The 12,081-nt window shown below is 38.6% G+C and overlaps 1 protein-coding gene across 1 annotated transcript; it reads left to right on the plus strand.

The window, feature by feature from the left end:
* Positions 1-8,690: 8,690 nt before the first annotated feature.
* LOC139737828 (uncharacterized) lies at positions 8,691-11,813 on the plus strand. The gene is made up of 3 exons (XM_071648502.1): positions 8,691-8,823; positions 9,605-10,010; positions 11,222-11,813. The coding sequence occupies exons 1-3, from the start codon at positions 8,691-8,693 to the stop codon at positions 11,811-11,813; spliced, it is 1,131 nt and encodes a 376-aa protein (XP_071504603.1).
* The last annotated feature ends 268 nt before the right edge of the window (positions 11,814-12,081 follow it).

The following is a 12,081-nucleotide window of genomic DNA, read 5'->3' on the forward strand; positions in this document are numbered from 1 at the left end:
ATCATCATGCATGACTGTATTACCTGTACTAAAGAAGGATTGCCCTACATAAGAGCAATATCTAATAAAGTTCAGTCTTGCACCGTCAGCTTCATGGAATTTGCACAGACCTTGCTTCATCCAAAAGGCCCTTCCCAGCAAACACAGAACGTTTCCTCAACTTTTTTCCTTTTTTGTTTGTGTGTAGAAGTTAGGTACGTCTTCGTCTAAAACGGACATTTTTTTTAACGTGTATATACGATCAGCATTTTGACTTCGCATTTATCGCAATGCCAAGGTTTCTGTAAAACATTTTAAAACGTCCATGGGCGTTACAAAATGAATCACGTCCTTTGCAAAACGTTTGTAACGAATGAATATTTACGCATATTATGAATATTTAAGACAGAAAATCTAAAGTTTGAAAACCACATAGACATTGAAATCTAAAGTATTTACGCTGGGTCCAAACTTTATAACTGTGTTAAAAATTGCACTTACATTATTCAAAATTTCAAATTATGGAGTGAAGACGTATTTTAATATATTTGCCCTAATTAAGGCATATTTGATTCAGTTTTAGTTACCATGGGGATTGTCTGGACGTATTATAACATTTTGGCTGGTAAAATAATTTGATACAGACACATCAGCTAGGAATAGCAGAAGGATATAGTACGTAGCCTTATATAGGTAGAACAGGTTAGGATATATAGGATTATTATAAAAGTAGGATTAGGGTACATCAATCCCAGACTGTGTCGGTATAATCTCATTACTGTAATTTTTTGATGCCCAATAAGGAATACACATTAGACGTTCTGAAAGAGATTTCTGGACGTTCCATATCGATACTAGCGGTTCTCTAAGCATTCTGGAAAGGGTTATAAGACATGTTTTGAGACATTCTTAAAACATTTTTTGTCGAACGTTCTAGACGGTTTTTAAAATTTTTCTGATGTCTAAAACGGCCAAAAAGGTTTTAAGCAGGTCCCACAATATTTTGAAAGTTCTTTATTGTTTTTGATGTTACAAAAAAAAAAAACACCTTTTGACGTCTGTTTGAAACGTTTCAAATACTTTAAAAAACTTCCACAAAAAAGGTGTTATGAAAACATTTTGACAAAACGTCCAATTACGAACTCGGAATGTTTCAAGAACCTTCGGAAAACGTCCAATATTAGCTGTGTTGTAGCACCCAAAATAATGTCCTCTTTTAATTGTTGATTTGGCGAAATGGCGTGTGTGTACATGTGTAAAACCAATCTATGTACTACAAATTTGCTTTGTGTTTACATAACATTGAGAGAGTCACGTGGCTATCAAACCGATGAACCTGGCCTGAGAGTGTTGTGCAATGTGGTAACAAAGCAAACGGCCGGCCGTATACATGCGTAGCAATCATTGAAATCGTTGATTTCCAACTTCACATTACGCAATCGATATAGATAAAATTCAGTAGATGCCAATGAAGTCTTGTGGCTCTCTTTCTTTAATTGTTGGACAGGTAAACACCATGGCAACGTTTCATGACGTCATCAGCTAGAATCTGTAAAGTTTTCGGTTGGTCCGTCTTTTTAAACCACCCTAACTCCTTGGCATGTTCACACTCCTTCTGCGAAGATTGTTTGCAACGTATCTTCAAAAATCAACAGACCAATAAATTCTAACATGCCCTGTTTCGGTGTGCAGGAAAGGAACATCCTTACCCAGAGGAAGTATAGGTAAATTGCAAACAAACGTGCCACTGAGTTCTCTCGTGGCGGAAGGAAAAACTAATATTCTAACATGTAAAGTTTGCCTGATGGACGAACAGTTGGAAGCTACGTTCCACTTTCAGAACTGTGGGAAATAGTGATTATTATGTTTAAGTCATGTGTGACATGCCAGTCGACACAGGAGTTTGCTGTCCAACCACAAAGTTGTCCCCATGACCGAGGTGCTCTCGGGAAAAGTTCGGCTAACTTGCGAGGCAACGAAAGTGTACGGACTGTTATTGTACCGGATGTCAGGAGTACGTGTTTTCATTTCATTTCATTTTATTTCATTTATTTATTTCAGCACGGCACATGATTCAGCCAGACGGCTGTTCTTCCTGTGTCACAAGGTAAATATTACATACTTTTTTTTCTTCGAAACATATTCACAATGTACATGACATATATTATATAAAACACAATTAGATTAAACAAATTAAAGCAAAAGTAACAAAAAAAAAGAAAAGAAAGAAAGACAAAGAAATATTTACAGAAAAGAAAATAATACGTGCTCGGTTTAATTGACCAAAAAAAAAAAAAAAATGGGGAAGGGGTACAATATCTTTGTGGTGTAAGATACAAATTTAAACTCCGTCCATAACCGCTAAAAATTGTTTGCTGTTTTTCGCATGTTGGCAATGTATTTCATAATGTTGGGCCTTGATAACTGAAACTCCTTTGCCTAAAGCACGTTTTGATATATGATAACTTGAATATCACGGTTGTATTCCTTAAGTCATAATCAAAGATTTTCAACTCAAACATTTTACTTATATATTTAGAGGTTGAATTGTAAATAACTTTATACATTGTTCACAATATATATTTATTTCTTCTCATCTCAAGTGTATCAACATTAATTTGTGAGGCATCTCAAATTTATCTGCAACAATGCTTTTAAAGAATGATTCTGAAGAATTTGAAGACGCAGAATAGAGCTCTGATTAATATATAACATCACAATAATCGAAACTACTTTGAATGATGGATTCATAGAATATGATAGCCGTTTCAACTGATATCAAATGTATTATTCTCTCTAACCACTAACAAATACAGATACCCATGAGGGTCATCGGAAAGACATCAGCACTTTACAAGCGATAGTAAAATCGATGAAAACAGCAGTTGAAAACCAATTTGAGTCCATAGAGATTCAACACAATTTGAGAGAACAAACATGTTGAGAGACACCAATAGTGAAATCGACAAGACATACGATAAAGTCATCCAACTACTGTAAGACAGAAAAATAGCGCTGAAACGTCAAGTACGGCGGTCTGAAAAATTCGAGAAGGAATCATATGACGTGGGTGAAAAGAATCGGCGAACAATCCGTCAGATGAACGACCAGTCACGGTGTCCGAGCGTTATGGCAGAGAGGGCTCAGATTCAATTCATCCGTAAGTACGTGAAGGTCAGTGAACTCCGCCTTGGCGAGCTGGAATGTTACTCGTGTGACGTCAGAGCAGAAGTGGAGTTCCCGTGGAAAGGTGCAGCAAAGGTGTCCTGTATGATTCCTGCACCAGATGGTAAGATGGCGGTGGCATCATCAAAACAGGGCGGAATTCTTCTCTACTCCCCCGATGGCGAGTTACAGCAGACTGTGCTGAAGGATGACGCTATAGTCAGAATTGGATTCCTGACTGATAGTCGAAGTGTTGTGCGCGATGTCAAAAATAACTTGTCAGTATGCAGTCCGCAATGGGAAAAGCTTGACGTCACATTCGAGATGATGCAACTCCTTCCAAAAGGACTTGGAGGTCTCAATGTTGATAGAGATGATAATATCTACGTGGGTTATAGGAGACCCAAGATCATCCATGTATATACCCAACAGGGTGGTAAGCCAGTCAGGGAAATAATGTGTGACCGATATAGACCTCAGGAGATATTCTCCTTTCACAAAACGGAGAAATTGATGGTGAAAGATGTACGTGCTGTATTGTGCATTGATAGCAGGGGGAAAAAGGAGAACGTCTTAGAGATTGACTTTGTTAATTCCCGTAATTCCCGTCCGGCCATTTGTAGAGATGATTCGGTCATCATAGCCTGGGTGAGTTACACCAAGGGACTCGTCAGTATCGATCGATACACTAGTGATTTGGAGCACATGCAAAATCTCATTACTGACTTCAAAGTACCGATAGAAAAGCCAGAAGTTGGATTCGGACATTATCTACAAGAGTTTGAGAGTGGTGAGATAGCTTTCTGCACTCCACACAGACTCTACATATTTGCATTATGTGAAAATAGGCGATATTTTGCTCTGTAGAGGTGAAGAACACAGACAAAATAATCATTGTAACCCCATGTACAATGGAGAATTTTGGAATCGTATGCATGGAATAATGCGCGGGAATGGGGGATAGGGTACTCGTTAGGATTCCTTAGCTTATTATTTGAGAAGAAAATAGGGGAAGTCGTGTGATGATATTTCTTGTAAAACCTACATTTGTACATACAAAAGTCAATGGAAACTACCATTTTCGGTGACATTGGTTACGGAATTGTGCTATATTATTTTGGCAAGTCTACACCCCTGATTTTCTCGAATATACAAGGATCTAAAAGTGCGCGCAACATGATGTAAAGGAAAAAGTCATTAATGAATTCAACTTTAAAAAGAAAAGAAAAATAAAACTGCATTTTACAATAATCGCCAAAAATGTCAAGGCGGGGGAAGGGTGCTTATCTATCTTCTCCATCCCCGCAACCAAAACTTAAATTACATGCTATTTACATCGATTATGGTTTTCATAATGTCATGATGATGATGATGATGATCACAGCATTTGTATATGGCGCCATAGATTATATCTGTTGTAGAAACATTCAAAGGCGCATGTCATACCAACATATATTAATTAGCATTTATATTCTACCTGTAATAAAGTGAGTTGGTGTCAGTAATGCATGGGTAATATATTATGTCATAGGCTGATAGGTAATGCTAACGGCGACGATTCATTCACATTGTATGAGATCGCACACATCGCACAATGAGAAGAGTTCACGATTACAGTTCGTACCATTCATTGCATGCATAACTATTCAGGAATACAGGTTCTATACAGACATTTTCTTGCAAACCCGAAGCAGCTCACAAGACAGTACAAATGAATCGCTGTTATTGTGACGAGACAACCGACATGCGCAGATATGCTAAAGTAAATGCAACAAAAGTTCTCAAAATAATTCTTGCTATAATGTAACAAGACATGTAATCATCCAAAAGGTTATTTAAATTTCCCTATTAATGATGGTGGATATAAAAAGGTCGGATAATCACGAATGTGAAATCTTTTCCTAATGCCTTTAATATTGTCACACCTTTGTATTGGACAATATTGGAGCAAAAGAGTTTTAGACCCCCCCCCCCCCCCCCCCCCCAAGCAAAACGTCGGTCTTATGCCAAAAGACCCTTAACACCATAAATTTGAACATTTTTTTTTTGTTTGTTTGTTTGTTTGTTTGTTTTTTCTTTGTTGTTGTTGTTTTTTGTTTTTTTGCCCCATTTCCATTTCCATTTCCAGGAATTCCGTAAACGCGAGATGGGCGCAAAAAATAATTCCGGTACAAAAAAAAAAAGGGGGGGGGGGGGGCTCCTGTGCATTTTTGTCGTTTCTCCTACCACTTCCTTGTTTCATCGACTGACGAGCAAAATAAGACCAAAAAAAAAAAAAAAAAAAAAAAGCGGGGGGGGGGGGGGGAAAAGGGGGGGGGGGGGGTCTTCAATCAGCGCAATCTAAAACAGTACTATGTCAGCATTGCGGTAAAAGTTTTCTTTCAAGTGATCAATGATTGTCATGCTAAATGGATAATATAGGGTTCCCGTCCAATTCCATCAGATTTTCAATCTCATCAATGCAAAGGCGTTCAAATTCAAGTGATTGTGGTCACTGACCTATACTCCCATGGTTCATTTTGATTCTTTGAGCATTTAATTTCGTTTTATGTCATTCCTTGTATCGTCTATTTCATTCAATTATTTAAAGAGAAATTCTTTCAGTTTAACTACTTAAAGTTGGCATCAGTCAATTTCGCGCAAGCTGGATGGACGTTAAGTTCCATCTCAAGTTCCATTCAATTTCATTTATAGGAACACTACTTCGAAATTCAAACGTTCAAATTCAATCAAAGGGAAAAAAAAGCAAACAAACAAACAACCAAGTGTCTACCCGTTTCTGTTGGTCCTTTCTTTCACTGCGATATATCGGATTATTATGATTTCATTTTCATTTCAAAGTTTCATTTAATCAGTAAAATGCTATTAATATGATTACATTCTACGATTTTTTTTTCAGTCTACCTTTCTTCCAATTTAAATCTATCCCTTAACAATATGGGAGTAACATTTAAGGAATGATCATATTTCAGATTGTTTTAATATGTCCACATCCATATTTACATTTTTTATTCCATTCCTACCTCGCCGTGCCCATACATGTATAAGTTGTCGTAATCGGCTCAGGTGTAGACCAGTCATCCAAATGTATCGCCATTGATAATCTTGCTGTTTGTAAATCATATTGTTTCTGTGCCATATCATTGCTATGTTCTGATGTACTTATGTATTTCACATGTATGCATTCTAAAATCATGGTAAGTTAAATGTTTACATGATGTTTATATTATCAGCATCATAATATAAATGACTGAATGTACAGTGGTACATATATAGATGAATTCAAAATTAATATATCTATTGACAAATTGTTGTTGCTGTTGCTTTTATTCAAGTGTTCCACGTCCTACAAACTTTGTTTTTTAGTGGAACACTCTTTTCCATCGTTATGTTTATTTTTTTTACCATGACAAAGTGTGCCTTTTTCTTTGTTATAATATCATTCGTGTATATGTACTTTATATTGTGTTCGATTAACTGTCCTTATCAGATGAATGATAGTCAAATATTGACAGCTTGTACCGATTTGAATATCTTTTTTATTAGGTTGAAATGAATAAACTATTAAATTGAATGTATTGAATCGAATTGAATTGAATTGGATTGGATTGAACTGAATTGATTGAACTGAATTGAGTATTGCTTCGCCCACTAATTATGTCCATTAGAGTTATGCATGCATCTATAGGCCTGTTCTATAGCAGCGGCTTACATGTCATGTATGAATAAAAATAAATGTATAAGTATGTGTTTGAAAGTGAAGTTATACGAGCTATTAGCTATTAAAGTGTAAGGCAATAGTCTCATTTCAAGGAACAGTAGATAAGGTTTGCATTTTCAAACAGATGAGTAACTACAAATAATAATAATATGAGCAACAACGAAAAATAACTGCTCATTAGATCCTATGTTGTAAATGTTTGCGTATATTGAATCGTGAATCTGAATTCCTTAACGTTCTTCGCGGCGGCGCTGGCCGCAGGTCAGTAACCAGGATTATTTTTATGGAAGGATTAAGGAATGAAAAAAAAATGGACCTTTTTATTTCAAGTTTATGTTAGGTTACTTTTAATAGTAAACATTTTTCTTGTGCCATTTAATCAGCTGACAAGATAGAATAAGTGTAAGGCAATAGTCTCATTTCAAGGGACAGTAGATAAGGTTTGCATTTTCAAACAGATGAGTAACTATAAAGAATATGAGCAACAACAAAAACTAACTGCACATTATGTTGTAAATGTTTGCGTTCTCGTGAATCTGAATTCCTTAACGTTATTCAAGGCGAGGATGGAAGGTTTGTAACTAGAATTTTTATGGAAGAGTGAAGAAATAAAAAAAAAAACTTTTAGAGTTCAAGTTAATGTTGGGTTATTTTACTATATTGGGGGCAAAAAGAAACATATATTTCTGGTGTCATTTAATCAGCTGACAAGATTGAAGAAGAAGAAGAAGTAGACAAAAAGGCTGCCCGTGCAATTTGTTCGTTTCTCATGCAACGTTGGGGTTTCCTCGTCTGACAAGCCCCAAAAAAGTAATAAATGAATGAACATAAAATAACTAAATGAATAAGAAAATAACAAAACAACCCCCCCCCCAAAAAAAAATAAAAAAAATAAAAAAAAAATAAAAAATAAACAAATGAGCGCCCTTTTTAAGCAGGTGTAAACTAACTTAATCGCATGCTGATGAAAAGGAAAGAGGTACCTTTTATGAAAGTTGATATCCGTGATTATTCAAATTCACTCGAACGTAAATGGTCGAATCATTAAATCGAATGCAAATATTCTAATGAAATTGGGCGGGGAAAAAAAAAAACCTATGGCGGATTTGAGAACTTTAGTGAATTATAGCGTAGATGGCGCTATTCGTGGTTCTCTGCTTCAGTGGTCATTGGTGATCGGGCAGCGATGAGTGGAATCCGATGCTCCTGACAGTTATCGATCCGGCGACAGTGGCTGAACTCTTTCCAAGCCGATAATCGATTTCTTACTGCATGCTTTCTTTTGGGTCAGTACTTTAGAAACAGCCATGTCACTTTAGCCCCGTGTCTTCGTGCCAGCTGTCTACGGAGTATTAATCATCGCTTGTTTCTTCAGCAAGAGTGTCGACATTTTACATACATTCCTGGTTCAAAGCTTTAATGTCATGATGGTTATTTGAGGGAATCTTCACCCATCCATCACAAAAGTTGCTATGAACGAAGTTTTGATACACTGAAACATCACAAACTTAACCTGCATGCACTTCGCTACTAGGAATAGTTGCTGATCCAATGGAAGTACAACTGTTGCCTGGATTTTATTGGGTTTGTTGATTATACGTGGGAAAGATTGCACGTGGTAGTTTGTTTGTTTTGTTGGCTATTTTCCTATTAACTTGGACTCGTGAATGAACGATGCAGAGAACAAGCGGACACCAGTTTAGAGTATGAATTTTTTGCTTGCCATTTGACCAACACCTGCAAGTGCAACAGCAATATATTATTGCGAGATTCCATTCTTCGTCGCTGCATTGCTTGGAGGTATATACCTGGCCTACCATCAAAGATGGCGCTGATGTCTAGGTCCCTCCGAAGGGGACTCCCCGTCCGCCTCTTCCTCTTGATCCTTGTCTTACAAGGGTTCGCTTACCTTGTCATTGTCATCACGTCTCGATATATCGAAACCTCGCAGCGGAATGGTGAGTCAAATATTGGGTACAGCACTTTAAAGCACAGGCACAGGCCATGAAGTGCATGGGGATATTATCCACCAGGTATCAGAAACGTTGGAAGAGTCTGAAACACACTAGGCAAAACCACTTTCGTTCTAGATTGTTGCGAAGTTACGGAGGGGGGATATTTCTCACGCCCAAATAAGTAATGTGCATTATTTGTTTTATAAATGTGATGTGAATTAACTTTGTTGGCAGTCATTTTCGCAAGATTCTCAAGCCAACTGAACTTAGGTGAACTGCACACACAAACAATGAGTTCAATTTTAAGACACAGGCAACTTACACTGGTGAGTGCAGACGGGCAGTGGCACCGACTATAGTTTATGGTAGCGGTTATTAGAACACTACTGCCCGGTGATATGAGAGAATAATAATAAAATAAAAAAACTGCTCACGTGATTAATCTCTTCATTTTATAGGCGAATGGTACACATTTTGGGGGCATTTGTTCAGTACAAGTAGGCCTATAATTATGATTTGCTAGGTTTTTGACTGTAGTTCTCTGCCATGTTTTTACATTTTCCCGTTGTAATTACTGCAGTTTAACTCTCTTTTTGAATACTTTATTTGTGAGCTGCATAATAACACGTATATATAACAGCCTTTTAAGGAGATAGAGAGACGAATAAAAAAAGACATTTCCGAATCCACAAGACGCGTAATGAGAACTATTTACCCATTTCCTATATTTTCTACCTGTCTCATTTTCTGTAGTGATATTTCTTTTCTTTGCTATTGTTTGCAGCGCCGCACGACATACATCTCAACAGGGGAGGGCGCCATGATTACGACCAGCACAAACGCCTGAAAGCCAAGGCCGCAATAAAGAGACCAAAGCACGACAGCGTCGCGGCCGCGTTCAGCAAGTGGGGAATCAATGTATCGTACGTGCACATAGAGCCGGTGATCGCCGTGCCGAGCAAGATGCCCGAGCTAATCGAATCGTTGAAAGAGAACACGCTCCCAGGCATGGTACAGGTCTTTCGCAATGACAACGACACATTCAGCTTCGAAGCGCCCCCACCGCTCGTAATCCTCACAGCGACGGACAAAGACTTCCTGAACATCACAATGAACTGGAGGGAAAGTATTCGGCAGCTGGGTTTGCCGTATAGAGTTTTACTAATGTCCGAAGATGACGAAACGTACAAGTAAGTAAGATGTAGGGTCGGGGTCAAAGGTCAGTAAAATATAATAATCTCATCGATATTTCTTTAAGTTACACATCACCTTTAAGTTGAGATGGGTGATGAAACACACGTGTCACTTACTAACTGTATAAGCTGCAGGGTCGGGGAGCAACGTTCACTCATCGCCATAGATACCATGTCAAAAGAATTCAAAAGAAAAACAACAGCAACCAAAACTGTAGAAACAACAGCAACTAAAACTGTAGAAAAACAGCTTAAGTTAAAAAAGCGTTCTCTCATCGGTAACGGTCGGTTCCAGTCGTGATTCTACGATAGAGAGTGTGTGTACTTTCAGATCAGTGCTAATTGAAACCTGCGCACTATGATTTCTCGCATTTATAATATCAAAATATCCGAGCCCGGCCGAGCTTTCCTGTCAGCTGAGTCTTTGAAGGGAGGACATGGAGGGCACCGTGGGAAGAATAGAGAGAAACAGGGCCTTGAGTTGGCTCAGTCCTAAGGACCCGGGTTCGAACCCGAGTCTGGACTGAGCAATGTTGTGTTTAAACATACCATCCCCTCTAGCAAGAGGCAAAACACTCTGTCCCTCGGATAGGACATAAAATGCAGGTCCCGTGTATGAGAGAGTCACAACTCATGCACGTAAAAGATCCCGCTTCATCCATTCATCGCAAAGAGCAGGGTGTTTAACCCGGTGAAGTGGTCCCACCCCACATCCAACTGGACCCCACGGAAGACCAGCTTAGCGTAGCTGAATATGAGCTATCCAATCATCTTCTCAGATGGAAATGAACAAACAAACAAACAAACAGACGCAAATGATTATGTATTACCATGATTGAATATGCCTTAAAAGACTTTAGCATTTGTTTAAGCCTAGCGTCATGCGCTTAGGGTCGAAGATATTTCATGTATCTTGTTCCTTTACTTTTAATCTCCTTTTTTTTTGTATTAGGGGAGAGATCTAGATTTCTTGAGAAGAGGAAGAGCAGTTTTGACAATTTCCCTACCATTGTCAAAGGTTCATTCACCTTAATTCATCTACATATATTTAATTTTGAAAACTGGGTATATTTTTGTTTGATTGATTTATGTATCTTTTCACAATTTATTTATTTTTTATCACTACAATAATTTATATATGTCGTTGGCATACTATTCCGTAACTTATCTATCAATTCATCTTTTTATCTGTTTTTGGCTTGTTTCAGCTTCTTCTTGCCTCAATCGTCCAGTCGTTTTCAAACTGTCCTCTCGAGTAAGTTCAGCCTACCAGGGAACCTGGCGAGAAACATCTCCACTTACCAGCACCTGATTCGAAGACGGACCGTCTACATCCTCACCCTCCTCCAGTCTGGTCACGACGTCCTCCTGGTCGACATCGACGCCGTGTGGTTCAAAGACCCGGTCAAGTACGTGCTCGACCAGTACAACGAGCACGACATCTGGATAGCACAGGGGTACCGCGCCAGGTTTCCCTGCCCCTGCTTCTTCTACATGAAATCGACGACGCTCGTGATCAAGATGGTTTACGACTGGATAGAGAGACTAGCCTACCTCCCGGGAAAGGCGGAGACGGATCAGCTGGCACTCTCGCACATCTTGGAGCAGAACAAGCGCGGTTTGCGGATAAACTTTGTGGATTATTTCCGGTTCCCGATAGGTAGCCAGTTCTTCAACTGGACGTGGCACGACCAGTACGCCGACGGGGTCTACATCGCACATGGGAATCACTTGGGGCGGAAGGACGGAAAAATAGCCACATTCCAAGAGTTCAAAGTGTGGCTAATCGGTGAATCTTAGAAAAGTCAATAATATAGCAGAATTGCTGCCACACAACCAGTGGCGTATCTAGGGAAAACGGCGCCCGGGGCAAGCGCGAAAATTGCGCCCCTAATTTCTGAAAAAGTGTTCAACCCTATACCCATTCCGGTAGGGACTTTATTTGTTTGTTTGTTTGTTTGTTTTTATTTCCGTCTTCATATAAAAATACACACATTACAAGTTACATATACATTGCATATACGTACAGAAGAAACGGGGGATTGCCTGTTCAGTCATAATTTCAAAA

Source organism: Diadema antillarum, unplaced genomic scaffold, assembly GCF_040938485.1.
Source record: "Diadema antillarum isolate AM-2024a unplaced genomic scaffold, OU_Dant_1.0 seq00000708_RagTag, whole genome shotgun sequence".
Classification (NCBI taxonomy): Eukaryota; Metazoa; Echinodermata; class Echinoidea; order Diadematoida; family Diadematidae; genus Diadema; species Diadema antillarum.